At 42.4% G+C, this 20,711-nt stretch overlaps 1 protein-coding gene across 2 annotated transcripts in view; it reads right to left on the bottom strand.

The window, feature by feature from the left end:
• ITGA6 (integrin subunit alpha 6) overlaps positions 1-20,711 on the bottom strand; it is an 87,915-nt gene that overhangs the window by 6,735 nt on the left and 60,469 nt on the right. For both annotated transcript variants that reach the window (XM_014478465.2, XM_070358458.1), the window contains exons 12-24: positions 17,530-17,690; positions 17,213-17,356; positions 14,732-14,847; positions 14,415-14,604; positions 14,237-14,320; positions 14,061-14,140; positions 13,829-13,906; positions 13,639-13,741; positions 12,074-12,247; positions 10,359-10,457; positions 10,151-10,261; positions 9,953-10,051; positions 165-290 (exon numbers count right to left, since the gene is read on the bottom strand). In XM_014478465.2, the coding sequence (XP_014333951.2) occupies positions 165-290; positions 9,953-10,051; positions 10,151-10,261; positions 10,359-10,457; positions 12,074-12,247; positions 13,639-13,741; positions 13,829-13,906; positions 14,061-14,140; positions 14,237-14,320; positions 14,415-14,604; positions 14,732-14,847; positions 17,213-17,356; positions 17,530-17,690 (1,565 nt within the window). The remainder of the gene's footprint in view (positions 1-164; positions 291-9,952; positions 10,052-10,150; positions 10,262-10,358; positions 10,458-12,073; positions 12,248-13,638; positions 13,742-13,828; positions 13,907-14,060; positions 14,141-14,236; positions 14,321-14,414; positions 14,605-14,731; positions 14,848-17,212; positions 17,357-17,529; positions 17,691-20,711) is intronic.

The following is a 20,711-nucleotide window of genomic DNA, read 5'->3' as shown; positions in this document are numbered from 1 at the left end:
TATATAATTCTTGAGTTTGCTGTATTTTGGAAACATTTCATAGAATAAAATGTTGGGGAAAAGAAGCAATGAAAAATGTATGTACTATCAGTGTTAATTTACTTTAAAAAGAAAACCTGAAATAAAGTTTATATCACAAAACTCAAGTCCCAGATATGACTTACCTTCCACAGTAAAAATACTAATAGACCAAGCATCAAAATCCCAGCAAGAATGGCCACTAGGATGATCCACCAAGGTACTCCTGAATGTTGAGCTACAGTCTTTGAGGGAAACACAGTCACGCGAACCTATGGGGTGTAAAGGAAAGCAAGACCATTACAAACTCGGGTGAGAATTAAACCCTGAGTTTGGATCACTAATTCTGCTTCTAGATACACTTGGTCAATGTAGCCTACAGATGGATGACGTGTCTTTTTGGTGTGAGTTCCTTTCCTTTAGTAATGGAATATTGCTTCAAGAGGCATTTCTTGGAGCTCTTTTGCCAGAACCTGGAAAATGCTGAATTATGTTTTGATGAAATAATTGCTTCTGTGCTAACTTACCTTTTATAAATTTTTATAATCAATAAAAGTAGAGAAAATTGTATAATGAACCATCATTTAATCAACAGCAAGTTTCAACAATTACCCAGAGGGATACAACCAATCTTGTTATATCTACATTAATATAACCTGGTATCTTTTTGAGAACAATCACCCTCTCTTAATCAAGCATTCAACAATGGCAACAAAACGGTCCATTTATGCACAATTAGCCTACATTCCTCACTCATATTTTAAAGATGTTATGAAATATAAAAGAGGAATGGAGCTGCATTACTGACACCATTCTAATTTTCCCTTAAGGTTAAAAGTAAGCAGGACCCAGTGGGGCCCTCTCAGCAGACCAAAGCTTTATGGTTCAAACCTGACAGTTACTTGGAACCACAGGATTGTGATGGTCATCTTTGAAAACAGAAGATTACCTCTTCCCCAGCACATAGCCCCTTCCTCTCTTCCCTAAGTAATCTCAGAACAAAACCTGGGCAGTTGGTTCTTTGGGACATGAGTTTACCTTCTCCCCAGGATTGCTAGATTCCTCAATAAAGCTTTCTTTTCTTTTACCTAACACTTGTCTCTCAGTATTGGATTCTTGGGTTATGAGAAGCCAAACCTGAGTTTGGATAACAAACTAAAGATGCTCGTAAAGAATAAAATTTTCTGAAATGGCTTGCAGTCATTTATTACGACAATGTGTACATACAAACTAGACTCTGGATTCATTCAGAGGCAGCTTACAGCTTTAAGCAGCAGCTGATGAGAAGTTTAAGCTCTAAATACTTGATAGCTGGCAAATACCAATTGAATAGAAGTGTTTATTCAGAAATCTAAAAAGTTGCTTATGGTAATTTGCAACAATTTGGTTATGTGAGTTTAGAATTCAAGTGGATTTCTGTGATGCCAGAAGGTTTTTTTCAGGAAACTAATCTTCAAAGCTTATAAAAGACCTGGTGAAAGCTATAAATATGATTTTGTAAACTATACTGATTATTCATCTATCACTTTGAAGTTTCTGCTATTTTTGAATTTAAAGAATATAAAGTGAAGGGTAAAGAAAACTTAAGAGAGAACAATTTAACTCCTCAGAAGTGTTTCTAGATAAGTATTCTACATTAGTGTTGAATTCTGGATGCTGCCGAAAATGCTTCCATGTCTACACTGTGATCCAATACTACTATACTAGAACACTTAAAAAAAAAAAACAACTCTTAAAGTACTTCTATCTATACTAGAAAACAAGTTTTCAACCTGCTCTTACAGAATATACTTAAAAGCAGGAACTGCTTTTCTTTAAACATCTTTAACAGAAACAGAATTCACATTAAGAGTTTTCTAAACTCTAACCGCATAAACAACCTTTATCAGCTACTATGTTTCCTGTTATGGTCTCAATGAAGTTTCACTTAAGCTCTCAGCCCAGGGGAGGGCCTCCTGACTCACTTCCTCTTGCCTCCCCTTTCCCCAACAGGTGGCCTCAGTTCAGTCGCTCAATTGTGTCCGACTCTTTGTGACCCCATGAATCGAAGCACGCCAGGCCTCCCTGTCCATCACCAACTCCCAGAGTTCACCAGGACCCACATCCATCGAGTCAGTGATGCCATCCAGCCATCTCATCCTCTGTCGTCCCCTTCTCCTCCTGCCCCCAGTCCCTCCCAGCATCAGAGTCTTTTCCAATGAGTCAACTCTTCACATGAGGTGGCCCAAGTACTGGAGTTTCAGCTTCAGCATCATTCCCTCCAAAGAAATCCCAGGGCTGATCTCTTTCAGAATGGACCAGTTGGGATCTCCTTGCAGTCCAAGGGACTCTCAAGAGTCTTCAACACCACAGTTCAAAAGCATCAATTTTTCGGCGCTCAGCCTCCTTCACAGTCCAACTCTCACATCCATACATGACCACAGGAAAAACCATAGCCTTGACTAGACGGACCTTGTTGGCAAATGTCTCTGCTTTTGAATATGCTATCTAGGTTGGTCGTAATTTTCCTTCCAAGGAGTAAACATCTTTCAATTTCATGGCTGCAGTCACCATCTGCAGTGATTTTGGAGCCCAGAAAAATAAAGTCTGACACTTTCCACTGTTTCCCCAACTATTTCCCATGAAGTGATGGGACCGAATGCCATGATCTTTGTTTTCTGAATGTTGAGCTTTAAGCCAACTTTTTCACTCTCCACTTTCACTTTCATCAAGAGGCTTTTGAGTTCCTCTTCACTTTCTGCCATAAGGGTGGTGTCATCTGCATATCTGAGGTTATCGATATTTCTCCCGGCAATCTTGATTCCAGCTTGTGTTTCTTCCAGTCCAGCGTTTCTCATGATGTACTCTGTGTAGAAGTTAAATAAACAGGGTGACAATATACAGCCTTGATGAACTCCTTTTCCTATATGGAACCAGTCTGTTGTTCCATGTCCAGTTCTAACTGTTGCTTCCTGACCTGCATACAGGTTTCTCAAGAGGCAGGTCAGGTGGTCTGGTATTTCCATCTCTTTCAGAATTTTCCACAGTTTATTGTGATCCACACAGTCAAAGGCTTTGGCATAGTCAATAAAGCAGAAATAGATGTTTTTCTGGAACTCTCTTGGTTTTTCCATGATCCAGCGGATGTTGGCAATTTGATCTCTGGTTCTTCTGCTTTTTCTAAAACCAGCTTGAACATCAGGAAGTTCACGGTTCATGTATTGCTGAAGCCTGGCTTGGAGAATTTTGAGCATTACTTTACTAGTGTGTGAGCTGAGTGCAATTGTGCAGTAGTTTGAGCATTCTTTGGCATTGCCTTTCTTTGGGATTGGAATGAAAACTGACCTTTTCCAGTCCTGTGGCCACTGCTGAGTTTTCCAAATTTGCTGGCATATTGACTGCAATACTTTCACAGCATCATCTTTCAGGATTTGAAATAGCTCAACTGGAATACCATCACCTCCACAGGTGTCCTAGCTTTAAGCTAAAACAACTCTTTCTTGAGATTACTGGTTGAAGCAGAGAGGTACCCATGAAGTAGGGGAGAGAGAATGGTGAGAGACCAGTAAAGAAATAACATAGTTGATATGAGTGCTAAGTCAGACAATCCTAAACTAAAAAGATTACTTCCACCAGCCTGTGCTTTATCTTGGCTTCCAAGGTGCACAGTGGTCAAGAATCCTCTGCCAGTACAGGAAACACAAAAGATGCAGGTTCAATCCTTGGGTCCAGAAGACCCCCTGTAGAAGGGAACAGGTCCCACTCCAGTATTCTTGCCTGGAGAATTCCAAGGACAGAGGAGCCCGGCGGGCTACAGTCCATGGGGTTGCACAAAGTCGGGCACGACTTAGCAGCATGCACACACACATGCTTTATCTCGTTTAACTCTGCTTCCCTAGTATGTAGCACAGGCAAGCCACACAGTATCCATGGGCAAGGTGATGACTTGGAAGGGCCATTCTCATTTTTACCAATAAGCCCTGATGAAGCCTTTTGAAGTGGAGAGTAGACACTGGTCCACAGACAGAGGAATCAGCCCTATCACCACGGTACCAGCCTTTCAAATGGATGCTCTTAGAGGGAAACCACACCCCAAAACTGCTGCAATCCGACAGCCATAAGGGCTGAACAAGGTAGTTTTTTATTTTGTGGGGTTAGGAGTCGGGTGCAGTGTAAGCAGGAACTCAGCCGAGAGCTCTAAGCCCCAGGTCTGGCTACCATTCAAATCAGATCTTGGAGCCTTTTAGAAACTAAAACAAGTCACTGTGCATCAGACTGAGGACGAATGCTAGGCTCTGGGCCACACATTTAAGGTTCGGATGTGCTCTGCAAACTCAGTGTGTGTGTGTGTAAGGCCATGCCGCAGGAAGGCGAGAGAGGCCGGTCAGCAAGACTTTATTGTTTGTTTCCTTAAACTGTCAACTCTGTGTGGTGTGTGCGTGTGCATTTTGACAGTCATTCTCCAGCTGGGACTGAGAATAGGAGGGAAGTGGAGCTGGCCTTAGAATCAGGAGGGGGCAGACAAACTATGAGCTGAGATTCCCAGAGCTCTGGACACCTTGTCTCATCTCGTCACAGCAACTATTACTGATGAACAATGACAGGTTCAGGCCAGTAGAAACTACTCCAACTTCAAAAACAAACAAACAAAAAATTGTTTTGCTTGCATTAAAATCTAGGCATTTCCACAGGGATGACCTGTGCATGTGAACCTCATCCATCATGTGTCTAGAGGAAAAGGGTTTAATTCTGCTGATGCATTAAATTCCATCACCAGTGAGGAGTGCTGAGACCACATGAGCTTTCCCCCAGCCAAAGCTGTTTCCCTAAATCACTCTTTAATGTAATACACTCCACTCTCATTGAACTTTAGTATAAGATACTCACCCAGTGAAAGTATTTTTGTTATCTTTTACAAAACTATTAAGGAAACCATCCCCTTAGTGAGTATTCTTCATATTAGAAATTCATCTTGTAGAAGAATCCACATCTCAAGTCCTTCTCTGAATTTAGAACCAAAAAATGAAAATCTCCTCCACCCTGAAGAATAACATGCCTACTTCCACTTATCACACTCTTTCTCATTTTTGGCAGGCAGGAAGTTTACCCACTCTCTTCCTATTCCTTAGGAATGAAGTTCAGTTTAGTCGCTCAGTCGTGTCCAACTCTTTGTGATCCCATGAACTGCTGCATGCCAGGCCTCCCTGTCCATTACCAACTCCCGGAGTCTACCAAAACCCATGTCCATTGAGTCGGTGATGCCATCCAACCATCTCATCCTCTGTCATCCCCTTCTCCTCCTGCCCTCAATCTTTCCCAGCATCAGGGTCTTTTCAGATGAGTCAGCTCTTCACGTCAGGTGGCCAAAGTATTGGAGTTTCAGCTTCAACATCAGTCCTTCCAATGAACACCCAGGACTGATCTCCTTTAGGATGGACTGGTTGCATCTCCTTGCAGTCCAAGAGTCTTCTCCAGCACCACAGTTCAAAAGCATCAATTTTTCGGTGCTCAGCTTTCTTTATATTCCAACTCTCACATCAATACATGACCACTGGAAAAACCATACCCTTGACTAGACGGACCTTTGTTGACAAAGTAATGTCTCTGCTTTTGAATATGCTGTCTAGGTTGGTCATAACTTTCCTTCCAAGAAGTAAGCGTCTTTTAATTTCATGGCTGCAATCACCATCTGCAGTGATTCTGGAGCCCCCCAAAATAAAGTCAGCCACTGCTCCCACTGTTTCCCCATCTATTTGCCATGAAGTGATAGGACTGGATGCCATAATCTTTGTTTTCTGAAGCTGAGCTTTAAGCCAACTTCTTCACTCTCCTCTTTCACTTTCATCAAGAGGCTCTTTAGTTCCTCTTCACTTTCTGCCATAAGGGTGGTATCATCTGCGTATCTGAAATTATTGGTATTTCTCCCGGCAATCTTGATTCCAGCTTGTGCTTCTTCCAGTCCAGCGTTTCTCATGATGTACTCTGCATAGAAGTTAAATAAGCAGGGTGACAATATACAGCCTTGACGTACTCCTTTTCCTATTTGGAACCAGTCTGTTGTTCCATGTTGCTTCCTGACCTGCATACAGGTTTCTCAAGAGGCAGGTCAGGTAGTCTGGTATTTCCATCTCTTTCAGAATTTTCCACAGTTTATTGTGATCCACACAGTCAAAGGCTTTGGCACAGTCAATAAAGCAAAAATAGATGTTTTTCTGGAACTCTTGCTTTTTTGATGATCCAGCGGATGTTGGCAATTTGACCTCTGGTTCCTCTGCCTTTTCTAAAACCAGCTTGAACATCTAGAAGTTCATATTGCTGAAGCCTGGCTTGGAGAATGTTGAGCATTACTTTACTAGTGTGTGAGATTAGTGCAATTGTGCAGTAGTTTGAACATTCTTTGGCATTGCCTTTCTTTGGGAAGGAATGAAGTGGGGATATGTAAGTACAACCGGTAAGAAACTTCCTCCTTCCTTGGCTGAATTCAACAAATCTCTCCTGGTTCACTCTCTCCTGTGTTCATTCAGTCATGTCTGACTCTTTGGGACCCCATGGACTATGGCCCACAGGCTTCTCTGTCCATGGAATTTTCCAGGCAAGAATACTGGAGTGGGTTGCCATTTCCAACTCCAGGGGATCTTCCTGACCCAGGGGTTGAACCTGAATCTCTTGTGTCTCCTACATTGGCAGGTGGATTCTTTACCACTGCACCACGTGGCAAGCCCCACTCACTGTCTCCTAGACCATGAAATTCTTAACAATTGACACTATCTTATTCAATTTTGCTTCTCTAGCACTTTTGTGAGGAAGGCTTCTCTGGCACTGCTGCAGTACATCCATGGTTAATTGGCTTGTTAACTGGATCAATTTAATTGCTGCTAAAATTTTAGTAACCATCTTATCTGGTTCAGTTGGGTGACCAGCTCTCCCTGACTTTTCTTTTAACAATATCTTAAATGTGTTTTATTAAGAAATGAACACAGGTGGGAGGGAGGTTCAAGAGGGAGAGAACATATGTATACCTATGACTGATTCATGTTAATGTTTGGCAGAAACCAACACAATTATGTAAAGCAATTATCCTTCAATAAAAAAATAAATATTTTAAAAAAGAATTGAACACAAAACTCTTAAAATTGGTTGGGTTATAAGGAAACAAAGATTTTTTTATCTTTTTAAAGCCAGGATTAGAGTAAAAGCAATGGGAAAACATATCAACATTAAGACCAAAAGACAAGGCTGAATTATTCAACCTCCTTTGCTTCATGTCCAAAGAAAAATAATCTAGACACTGGAAAAGACAGAGAATCAAGATAAAAATGAAACTGAAACCCTCAGTAAGTGAGGAAATAAAAAATGAAGGCATTTTGACACTTGAATTAAGTTTGAAAACTTTAGACCACACCCCCAAACTGCACCTTAAAATTCTAAAGAAACATGTAGATATGACAACTGAGCTATTATATCTCAGACATCAGTTAATAGAAAAGGTAACAGAAGACTAGAAATTAAAAAGTCTCTGTTTTAAAAAGAAATGGGTTCCAGATATGAGACTAATCCATTTTCAAATCTACCAATTATTAAATAAATAAAGTAGTAGTATAGCAAAGATTCCAATTCCCATTAGTAGGCATGGGCTCTGAAAGCCCTGAGAACATGAAATGCCCAAGAGAACCTCGTTGTCTAGACACCATGGCCTTCAGTTCCATCATCTTCAAGAAAACAAGAGCACTTGATGAGAAGTCATAAGCCCAAGGTCTGGTCTTACCTCTACCCCACATGCTGGTCCTGTGACCCTGAGGGACAGACAGCCTTCCCAGGACTCAAGTTTTCTCATCTGAACTTGAGATTTGGGGACTTAATGGGGAGCAAGTATTACAGAGTCAAAGAATAGCGGCCCAGAAGCCAGAATGGCATAGATTTCAATCCAGGACCCCAAATGACATCCCCTGTCTATGCCTGCTTCCTTTTTGTGGAAAGTGGGTACAATGTCTACCTTGGCATTCTCCTGCAGTTTAAGTGATAGTGTATGGGTAAAGCATCTAGTAGATGGCAGACATTTAATTAGTGCTTTATTAATATTAGCTTCTTCCCTCTAAAGTTTTCTTCTCTTTGAAGCTCAGTGAATCTCAGGATTGCTGATTAAAGCTACATAAAGTTATAGCAACGGCCTTTAGTCAGAGAGGCAGAGAAAGGATTCTCAGGAAGGGTGTGGTTTGACAGTCCTTATGATGCCTTATTAGTAAAGGTAGAGGAACTTCCCTGGTGGTCCAGTGGTTAAGAATTTGCTTTCCAAAGCACAGCATATGGGTTCAATCCCTGGTTGGGGAACTAAGATCCCACATGCCAAGGGGCAACTGAGCCCACATGCCACAACAAGCCTGCGCACAAGGAAGACTCAGTGCCCCCTAAAAATTAAATTAAATTTAAAATTTTTAAAAAGATGTAGAAAGGTAGGAGTAACCTGCAAAGACAACATAAGGTCAAGGTGAGGGTACATCCCGGTTAAGTATGGGACAGTCCCGGTTTACACCACATGCCCCAGCATCCTGCCCCATTTAGCACTTGCCCAGACAAATGTTTGTATTCTAGTTGAGATGGTAAATTTTAATTAAGGGTCACTATATTCCAGAAACCAAGGTCATCAGGGAGACACACTGGATTTCAGCTGGTCAAAGGACTGAAGCCTAGACATTTGCCTTAAGTACATCAGTAGATCAGCTTTAGGACAGTCATTCTTCTCCATTCACGCTCTTTTGCAAAACACTCCCACGTGTGACCTGCAGTCATTTACTTTGAGAGCCTGATACAAGTCCCTATGGGGCCAGACCCCCCACCCCCAACTAGGAACCCTTTACTATACACAAGCTTCTGCTGCTAGTCCTGGTCAACAGTTTTCTTAATTACCTGCATGAAAACACCCATGCTTCTTGGTTTTAAAAAGATAAAGCTTGCAAGGAAAGAAAGTTATCAGAGAATAAATGATCAAGACTCAAAATTACGCTGTAAGCCCAAACAACAGATCAAAAGTAAACCACACAAGATGTGAGGATGCACTTAAAGGCGTGTATTTACATTTTAAAAACTGCTCAAGGGTGTGATGTGGGAAATATAGTTTGACAGCACATTCAGATGAAAACACCTGGAAGTTTCAGTAGAACACAAACAGAAAAATAGTAGCTGCCAGAAATGCAAACCATCTTCAGCAACCATTTAAAGACCACATTTTAGGCTGAACTAACAGAAGCTGGGAGGCTGTTGAAGGTAAAGTTAAGCTGAACTAGGCAGACCACACGTCAGCTCTCCTTCCTGGAGCTGGCCCAGGAAGAGAAGAGATCTGGAACCTGTGCAGCTGCATCGGGCAGGACAGATAATTGAAGAGCTGGGTGGTCAGCTTTGAAGACAGTAAGAGAGATACGTCCAAGAAAGCATGACAATTTCCTTCAATTATTTCAAAGGCTGCTACATGGCCGAGAAGGAGGACTTATGTTGGGACTTGTTCCAGGGGGCATAATCAGGAACTGATCTTAGAAGATTCAAGTCTCAGTCCGTATATAGAGATGGTTTCTAATAACTGCCACTGGCCATACACGCCAAGAGCTCCCCCATAGCGCAGGAGGTTACCATCAGTAGGAGTATGCCAACATTGGCCTTGGCATGAGAGGCGGTACAAGATGTGGGATCTTTAGACTTAGGAGGTGCACCCCTCCTCTCCTTGAGCCAACAGCTCTCAAGTCTGTCCCATCCACAGCAGAATGAGATGACCCGAGTCACGTCTTTCTTCCATGATTCTACTGAAATACAACTTGGGGTGGGTACCACCTTAAGACATGACCTACTTTCTCTTTAAAGGGAGTATCAGTGCCGTGAGAGACATGAGTCCAGAACAGCGTGTCCTCAGGCCATGGCGTGGGGTAGAGGAGAGAGAGCAACTAAGTGAAGCCCGTGGAATCCTAACCTGAGTGCCTGCGTTGGGCAGCTTGATATTCTCGGTGGCGGCAATGACATCAATGGAAGCCCGCACGAGAATGTCCAAGTAGTTCATCTTGGAGTATTCCTGTTTGGAGACAAAGTGAGTGAAAGCGTGAGTGAAAAGAGAAATGGTCTAGCAGGTGGCAGATGGCTTGGGGGACACAGCCTGCAGTGGGGGTCACACCTCCAGAAACGTGCTGTTCCATAACCTCGAGCGCAGGACCACGGAGGCCTTGCTGTCCAGCCCTCGCAGCGGGCACTTGATGTTCACACAGTTCACGTTCACGCTGCAGTTCTGGGGAGAAAAGAAGAACAGGACTTACAGCACCACGGTCTGGGGAAGGCCTTCCCGCCACCCCCTGGAAAACTCCCAGCTCTTGAAAAATACTCACAAGGGTCTGATATTTTCTTTCAGAAAATAAAGAAAATTTTCTGCCATCATCTGTCTGTCTTTCGGCAATTTCTCGTTTCCTTCTTGAGTTGTGAGCCTCCTGAAAAGAATTACATCTGAAATACTTCCACCAAGTGTAATTTGTGGCATTACTGTACAAATCTCCAGAGCACACCCTTCCAGATTGTGCCAAATTCACGACTGATAATCCTCACCTTTCTGCCAGCACCAAGGTGCATAAATAATTTAAGTGTAAGATCACAAAGTGTTAATTACCAACCTCACTTCAACTTTATTTTTCAAGGTAATTTTCTTTCATTCCAACCTTAAAACTCAGAGTGAGACAAAGGCTTTCTTTGTTCTGCTGTCTCCTCACCAAACTGTGAGCATCCTGAGATCAGGAACCAATCTCATTCCTCTGCCCCTAAGCACTCAGATCGGTACCTAATGTAACTGTAAAAAGTAAGCACATCCTGAATGAGTGACACGGAATGAGGAAAAGGGAAAGTAGAAGAAGATCGAGCATGGTTTATTCAAAGGAGAATACTGAAAACTAAGCCAAGGAAGATGCTTTAAAATTTCATTTTTCAGACTTCCCCAGTGGTACAATGGATAAGAATCCACCTGCCAATGCAGGGGACACAGGTCCAATCCCTGGTCCGGGAAGATCTCACATGCCTCAGAGCAACTAAAGCGCATGTGCCACAACCACTGAGCCCACGCTCTAGAGCCTGCCAACTGCAACCAGAGAGCCCATGTGCCTGTGCTCCACAGTAAGAGAAGCCGCTGCAAAGAGAAGCCCACGCAGCGCAAGGAAGAGTAGCCCCCGCTCACCACAACCAGAAGAAAGCCATGAGCAGCAACAAGGACCCAGCAAAACCAAAAATAACTAAACAAACTGCATTTCTCTTAAAGATTAGGAATAGTGGACCATCTTGTTTCTCCAAGTTGATGAATATAAACCACCAACTATGAACACTGGTCATACCCAGTCACCTTAGAATTGAAAAGAAGCAGACTTGCAATAACAAAGCAAGTCTTTATCAAAATGGAGCAAAAATGGTAGACTGGATAGTTACTTAAGTGTGGAGCAGTACAGAGAGAGGCTAACAGTGCAGGCTTTGAAAACAAGCAGGGCTGTGCATGAATGCACTGCCCTCATAACTGCTGAGTGACTCTGAGAAGGTTAATCTCTCTGATTTTCAACGTCCTCATCTCTGAAATGGTGGGGATGAGAAAAATACCTCATCAGACGATCAAGAGAATGAAATGAGAAAATGCAAACCTAATGCTTAGCATGGTGCTTGAGACATAACAAGTACTCAATAAATATTTTCTATTTTAAAAAGAACGAAAAGTCTTCAAGGTCACTTGCTAAGGTGCCAGTATGTTCTGTAATGCTTGATTCCACTGGGAGTTAACATTGGCTGGCCCATCCCCAGGGCATGTCCTTATACGTCACACTGGGCCTTCAAACTTCAGAAAATGTCATTTGCTTCAACATGCACAAAATGACCCTGACTTATATGCCACAGTGGTCCCTAATCAGCAGAAATCCTCAGCCTGACTTGGTTACTCACAACAAAACAGAAACTATGACACCAAAGGAAAAAAAAATTCAACATGCCAGAATGTCAGTTTCCCAAGGCAAGCAATGATTTCCCCTTTCTCTTATATTAACATCTATGGAGACATGAGACAGATGCATCAACATACCGTTAGTTTCAGGAAGTTTATTTCACCCTGTGGCTCACAAGTTATTTTTTCCAATCCTTTTGATTCTACTTTCACCAAATAAAGCAACCATTTGCCGTTGCTAATTTCTTTTGGCCACTGGATATTCAAGGTTGCTGTGCCGAGGTTTTTAAGAGGTTTGCCCAAGTTAATTACCTGTTAGAAAATAATATGTATTATCTCAGTGTAATTCTCTCAACATAAAATTAAGTTAAGCAGTTCCTATTGCCAAGAAAAAAAAGCCAAAATATCTGGCATAATCCAACAATAAAAGCACAGGCTCCAAAAGTGGACTTTGGATAGGGCATCCAAAATAGAGATTTGTGTTTAAAGATTCTTGTCAATAAAAATAGGGGGAAAAAAAAGATCAAAGAGAAATAATTGTTCCCTCAATCCGGGATCAACTTCTGTGTGCAACAGAATCTGCCAGGCTCTCAAAACGCCCAGGGAGAAGTCACGTGTGTTCTTGTTTCGCTCTATAACCACTCTGCCTGGCAGGTGACAAAGCCACTGTGGTGACAGTGCAGTCATAACCTGCTTCTGGGGAGCCCCACGTACTGCAAATGAAGCTGCCTCTGTCCTGACCACAGGGCGGGGGCTTGGGATAACACCTGAGAGACCCAGAGGAGGGCCCTTCTGGCAGCCATGAACCCATGAGTCCAAGCTGGGGACGGGGCAGGGAGCAACTCCGTGCAACAGAAATCAAAAGAGTTTGTATGAAAGACTGCTCCAGAACCCACAGACCTCTTTGCAGCCACATCTGCATAGGTGCCATAATCACCACCACCCACTAGCTGTCACAGTTCTGTCTAAAGCTAAGAGATGCTTTCAGAGGAGAATTCCACCTCTTCATCCTCCTAGAGTCAAGGGTGGACCCATTTTTGCTATTTCAGACTTTCACCTCAACAACAGTCCCTATGCTTTCAGGAGTGTGATTTGAGCCACAGACCTGAACCTGCGTATGAGTTGTGAGTCACCTCTGTACCTTGCACTCATGTTCATTTGACTGGACTTAAGAGCCACTGTGACCACCTACTTTGGAATGGGTCAGAGCAGTCATTAGTCTTCCTTATGGGTACACGTCAAACCCACATTCACCATCACAAAACTGCTTGGGAAAGGTCAGTGAACATTAACCATAAGCAATAAGAGAGATGACCTTATAACAGAGGAAGAAATAAATCATTCACACATCCTAAAGCCAAACAGCATTTTGAGATTTTTGTTTTATAGACAGACTCTGGGGAGAAAAAAAGCGAGTATTTCTTTGTCTCAACACCACAATTATTATTAATACATTAAAACTCCCTAAGAAGAAAAAGACCAAACTGAATTTGATTCTGAACAAAGTCCTATGTTGAATGAAGTTGTGGTTCTCCATTCTGAAAGACAACTTTTACACTAAGCCAGTATGCTGTTTAAAAACTGGCAAGCTCTCTTTATCATGCTTATTTATTGTTACTTATTAAAACTACATATTCAAGATCATACACAGCATACGTTAGCTTCTGATACACAGACTGGAAGGGCCAACTGCAACCACTTACCCTGAACTCGTACTCAATTAAACTTCCCACGTCCTCTTCAGATTTCATCGCTTGCTCACCAACTACTGTACCTCCAAAATACACCTGGGAAGGTTTAGCAACCCTGTTAAATTAAAAAACACCAGTTTTAGTGAGAATTGTAAATGGTTCTTTCAGACACTGATTTGTTATGCTAAACACAAACACTTACCCGGAGACCGATAAAAGCAGTTCAATAACCACTTTTGCTGTAGCTGTAATTGAAGCCAAATTATCTTGATTGCTTGTTCTGAAAAAATGAAAGGGAAACAATAGGGTTTTATTGTAACAGTCAGTTTTCTCATTAAATTACACTCCTTTTATGAGTTAGATAAAGGCCAATTCATTGACTGGCTGTGTTTTCACGAAATGATTCTGAATGGAAGGTTGAAAGAATCTCTTACGTTTCCAACTTCAGATTAATATCCAGATCTGTGGTGTCAAAGGTGACCTCAGTTGTACTTAAAATCAAATAAAAAGTAACCTAAGAAACAGAAATAGCTGTTACCATAGGCTGAACATATTGACACTGCAATGGTATTTTAAAAATTAAAATACAGTATGTAAAGGCATCACCTACACTGGAATTTCTTTTAAAAGGATTCCCAAGCTCACAGTCTGCTTGTGAGCCATTCTGGTTGGCAACACAACTCAACTGCTTCTCCTGTAGTAGAAAAACAGACCAGATCACAAAAAATTCACTTACCAGGCAATGTTGTTTTTTTTTCCCCTCCGAGCTGGTCTCTTAAAATACTTACAGGGAAAGCCCTCAGTTCTCTATATGCAGAGTAAGTCAGAGTGTCTGGAAAAGTGGCAATGAGTTTAGCTTCGTGAGCGTCGTCACCATCTTTGGTGGGATTCTTTGGGTTAGAAGGGCTGTTCGTCACTGTTATTTCTAAAGCAATGTCCTTCTGATCTTTTAGAACTAGTTCTGGTACACCTTTGTGACTATTACAATAAAAAAAAAAAGGAAAACAACAAAGTTCTCAATGGATTTGCAATAACCCTTCACAAAAAGCCACTGCAAACCCAGGGACATTTTCCATTTTTGCTAGTACTACAGCGCAATTCTTACATTGGTAAATAAGAAAACTTGTCCTGATTTCCTTCTCGGGTACAAAATTTATACTCTAGCTTAAGGTTGCTGTTACATATGTTGTCGTCTCCACATCCCTCTTTTAAGAAGTGCACCTGTAGGAAAACAAAATTGTAATTTACACCATGTAGGACTCTAAATAGGTGACTGTTTCCATACAGTTCATCTCCCATTGTGACAATTACCATAGCAGAATTCAAACTACAAACATACTTTGCATCGAACGCCCACTCTGTCCTTTAATGAAACTGTGTTTTCAGAACACTTTGACCAAGGCAGTGAGATGCTATAGGACAATAAAGAGTAAGCCTGGCTCAGCTGTGTGGCTTTGGGCCAGTCACTTAATCTTTCATAGTCTCGGTTTCAACACAGGAGACGTGGGGATACCACCACCCTGCTACACAGGGTTACTATAAGAATTAACAACAATAATGACAGTACTACCTAACACGTGACTACGTATTTAAACTCATGCAATCCTCACAAGGGACTATGACGCATATACTGTTCAGAGACCCATTGCACAGATGGGGAAACAGAGTTCAAGGTTAGGAAAGCAAAGGGCAGAGTATCTTGCACTATGCTAAGGGATGCTTGATAATCACACTAATAAATAATTAGGAAAATGGTCTTCTTGCTTTTTATGTTTAACATGACTATGGAGCTTGTGTATATGGGAACACACAGAAGAAATATTAATGTAACAATAAGTGACATTGACAAGTACAACAAGACTGTATATTGTGACCTTGCTTATTTAACTTATATGCAGAATGCATCATGTGAAATGCCGGGCTGGATGAATTAGAAGCTAGAATCAAGATTGTCAGGAGAAATATCAACAATCTCAGATATGCAGATGATACTGCTCTAATAATAGCAAGTGAAGAGGAACTAAAAAGTCTCTTGATGAGGGTGAAAGAGGAGAGTGAAAAAGTTGGCTTGAAACTCAACTTTAAAAAATCTAAGATCATGGCATCTGGTCCCATCACTTCGTGGCAAATAGAAGGGGGAAAAGTGCAAGCACTGACACATTTTATTTTCTTGGGTTCCAAAATCACTGTGGATGGAGACTGCAGCCATGAAATTAAAAGACACTTGCTTCTTGGAAGAAAAGCTATGACAAACCTAGTCAGTGTATTAGAAAGCAGAAACATCACTCCACCAACAAAGGTACACAGAATCAAAGCTATGGTTTTTCTAGTAGTCATGTACTGATGTGACAGTTGGATCATAAAGAAGGCTGAGCACTGAATAACTGATGCTTTTAAATTGTGGTGCTGGAGAAGACTCTTGAGAGTCCCTTGGACAGCAAGGAGATCAAACCAGCCAATCCTAAAGGAAATCAATCCTGAATATTCACTGGAAGGACTGATGCTGAAGCTCCAATACTTTGGCCACCTGATGCGAAGATGCAAAGAGCTGACTCATTAGAAAAAACCTGATGCTGGGAAAGACTGAAGGCAACAGAAGAAGGGGGCACCATAGGACTAGATGGCTAGATAGCATCACTAACTCAATGGACACGAATTTGAACAAACTCTGGGAGACAGTGGCAGACAGAGGAGCCTGACGGGCTGCAGCCCATGGACATGACTTAGTGACTGCGCAAGTGACATTGAAAGTGTACTGAAAAGCACATAAGGAACTACACTTGATGGCAACAAATACTGCGATGTGCACGTGTAGGCATGAGCCTAACTCATTCATGAAAAGCTTCGTCAGTGGGCCACCAGAACCAGTGCCTCAGAGCGGACACTCCACTACCAACTATATTTTGACAAGTATAAAACATTAAATCAAGATGTCACCGGTCCCCAGCCTAATCCTGCAGATGCAGGCATCCTAAACCCTAGCAAACAAACACCCACCACTTCAATAAGAGGTATACAGAAAGGCACACCATATAAATTTTACTTGCTAAGATTACATAGGCTACATTAGACACTAAATTTTGACTATTTCATTCTCATATATTTCAGTTGTGTCTGACTCTTTGCAACCCCACAGACTATAGCCCACCAGGCTCCTCTGTCCATGGGGATTCTCCAGACAAGAATACTGGAGTAGGTTGCCATGCCCTCCTCCAGGGGATCTTCCCAACCCAGGGATCAAACCCAGGTCTCCCGCATTGCAGGTGGATTCTTTACCATCTCAGCCACCAGGGAAGCTCATGAGAATAATAAGTTTTGTCAATTATAGTCTCAGTAAGTCTCAATGACCAGAAATTATTAAGAAAAACAACTCTCATCTCCAAATTGTATTCTGTAGGTTTCTATATCCATTGTTTACTTGGGACGCAAATTTTCTCCAAACTATACATATATTAAAAAGCTTATTTAATATACAAAGGAATGGCCTTTAGGGCAAATCAGTCACTAGTCTATTGCCTTCGGAGATGTTTGATTTAGCATAATAAAATGGAAAACAGTTAGTAAAATGAAAATCAGAAATACTTACATCTGTATGAACAAACTTGGGTTCATTTGAATTTAGAATTGGGAGAACTTCTGGAAGCGAATTCACTCGCCTCCGAGTGCTTGGCTCCTGGATCTCCACTGAAGCAGTTATGGGAATGGGACGCAGTTTATCTCTGATGTTTTCCTGAAAAGAATGCAGAGACACAGTTGAAGCCTGCTATAAACACTACCAGAGAACTCCAAAACAATGCTTTCCTTTGTCCTGGATAATGTGTTGCTAGTATTTATATAAAAGGTCACATCTACACTTGTGACCATGTACCTGCATGACAGAACTGATCTGCCTGCGGCCCTCACCTGGAGCCAGAGGGTTTCCTCCATGCACGCCTTCTGTTTCTGTCTGTTCAGAGTGAGCTCTTGCGAATACTTGGGCTCAGAACCTTGGTTTCGAAACTGAACTCTTGATGACAGCCCAGATTTTCTTCTTTCCTTTTCAGCCTCCAGAGTGCCCACAATGGCTAGATGAAATCAACAAAATCACAGGAACTTAAAACGTACTCATACACAACACAGCTATAAGTACACTGAGTTTGTTTTTGATCTATTTTAATTCCTCTTAGAACATTTTTTCTCATTGCCATGGTTTTCCTTCATATTTCCTGGCAATGTACATTCTGACTTATGAAGTTTCAAATCAAGCTGTCCTTTCCTGCCCATTACTGTGAACAATTTTTAAAGCTATATTTCCTTTGGGCCACGTGGGGGAGCTCGAGAATAAGTCAAAACCTCAGAGAAGCGTTAAGAATCAGTTTCACTGCATTTCAAGAACTCACAAGACTACAACACAGGAGGGCAGCCAACCCTGCAGAAGGACCTAAACTGACTCCCTCTTCAACAGTCTGCTGCTTAAATTCCAAAAAGGACTCTAGATCAACAGCAGCTTCTCCTGTGTGGTGTCAGGAATGCAGATCCTCAGGCCCAGCCAGACTACTGAACCCGAGGCTGCATTTAGTAAGATCATCAGGTGGTTCTTATACACATTAAAGCGCTCATAAAGAATAATTGTCTAAAAAAGGAAAAACATATTAGAGATGGAGATGTCTTGATGAAGAATTTAAAGGTAAAACATACTTCCTTTCAGTGGTTAGAGGGCCCCTTTGCCCATTAATAAAACTCCCAGAATCAAGGTTTCCACTTCCAAAGCCCCAGAGGGCACATCCTACTTGTGATTACCTACACTAACAGAGCTCAGAGATAAGCTATGATTTGGATGATCAAAATCTCATTTCTTAACTTCAGAATGCATTCTTTGCCAATTCACTGGATATAGCTGCTATGTTTTAATACTTAAATGACTTACATTTATTAATCACTCACTAACCATCCCTGGTGGCTCAGATGGTAAAGCATCTACCTGCAATGCAGGAGACCCGGGTTTGATCCCTGGGTCGGGAAGATCCCCTGTAGAAGGAAATGGCAGTCCACTCCAGCACTCTTCCCTGGAAAATCCCATGGATGGAGGAGCCTGATAGGCTACAGTCCATGGGGTCTCAAAGAGTCAGACACGACTGAGCAACTTCACTTTCACTTTCAACCATCCTTCAACTACAAGGATATCAAACCAGTCTACACTAAAGGAAATCAACACTGAATATCCACTTGAACGACTGATGCTGAAGCTGAAGCTCCAATACTTTGGCCACCTGATGCCAAGAGCCAACTCACTGCAAAAGACCCTGATGCTGGGAAAGACTGAGGGCAGTAGGAGAAGGGGCAACAGATAATGAGACAGTTAAATGCCAACACTGAATCAACGGACATGAATTTGAGCAAAAGCTGGAGACAGTGGAGGACAGAGGATCCGGGCATGCTACAGTCCACGGGGTTGCAAAGATTTGGACTTGACTTAGTAACTGAACAACAACAAAAAACCATCAGAAGGGGCTTCCCTGGTGGCTCAGTGGTAAAGAATCCACCTGCAATGCAGGTGACACAGGTTCGATCCCTGTGTTGGGAAGATCCCATGGAAAAGGAAATGGAGATCCACTCTAATATTCTTGCCTGGGAAATCCCATGGACAAAAGGAGCCTGGCCTGGTGAGCTACAGTCCATGGGGTCGCAAAAGAGAAGGTTATGACTTAGCAACTAAACAACAAAACCATCAGAAGGGAAAGCAAACCAGTGTGTCCAGGGTCAGAGAAGCCAGCCTCAGGGAAAAAACCTGCTCCAGAAAATGAATCCATGTTCTAATAATCACATTAGAGTTTGGAAGGGACCTTTTTGCAAGCACCTAATACCCTCTACTTACACATGAAGAACTGGAGACCCACAGAACTAGGTGACCGGCCCAGAGTCCTATAGCAAGAAACGGAGTCAGCTCCTTTTGTGTAACAAACACAAAAGATAACTGCCTTATAAAGCCTCTTAGATGTGCAGGTTCCCACTTCCCCTAGGCTTCTGCCAGCTGGACCACCCCGCTCCTTTTCATTTTACCTCTCCTTCATTGCCGGGCTACCTCTACTCCTCCTTCAGATTTCAATGTGGATGCTACTTCCTCCAGGAAGCTCTCCCGGTCCCTCCTGGAGGGTCCGACAGTATTCTATTTCTCTTATCACTACACTGGAGAAGGCAGTGGCATCCCACTCCAGTACTCTTGCCTGGAGAATCCCATGGATGGAGGAGCCTGGTAGCTACAGTCCATGGGGTCGCGAATAGTCGGGCACGACTGAGCGACTTCACTTTCACGCACTGGAAAAGGCAATGGCAACCCACTCCAGTATTCTTGCCTGGAGAATCCCAGGGATGGAGGAGCCTGGTGGGCTGCCATGTATGGGGTCGCAGAGAGTCGGACACGACTGCAGTGACTCAGCAGCAGCAGCAGCGCTACACTTAAGTCTACTGTGCTGTGAATGCCCAATCACTTTCTCAGGAAAAGCCGCTCCAGAGACCACCTCCAGCTCTTCACCATTGTATTCCCCAGCAACAGCACAACATCTGACACAAACAGGATAGTAGACCATATGAACAAACACATCAGCACACACCCAACGCGCATTTGCACGCACACACATACAGTCATCATCCTTGTGCTGAAACAATGGCTGTTCCCATATGTAAAACCAAAATTTAGAAACAACTGTTTCAATAGTAATTTCTGTGTCCATCTGAAGAATTCTTAAATGTCATGGCTGCCAAATGGAATGCGCCTCCATTTTAGGCCCTCTGTGAGCCTTGACATCATCCATTTATCAGTGACCTGCTAACTTCACAATGAACCAGACGAAGGCTCACATGCTGAGTGCCCCTCATGCCAAAAGCAGGGGAGTGCGTTGGGGGCATTAAAACCATTTATCTACCAAACCCTCTCTAACCTTTTCTGACCCTCCAGACAGTTCACATCATCTTAAAATCCTTGCTGGCCACCTTTACTGACCTTTGCAGGGGCAAGCCAAGTAGAATAGTCATTAAGGCTCAATTATAAATATCTGTAAGTATGGAACACTATATCCAAGGACTGCTGAGTTAAAACAGCCTAGCCG

This window comes from Bos mutus, chromosome 2 (assembly GCF_027580195.1).
Source record: "Bos mutus isolate GX-2022 chromosome 2, NWIPB_WYAK_1.1, whole genome shotgun sequence".
NCBI lineage: Eukaryota > Metazoa > Chordata > Mammalia > Artiodactyla > Bovidae > Bos > Bos mutus.
This window is presented reverse-complemented; position numbering and strand designations above follow the sequence as displayed.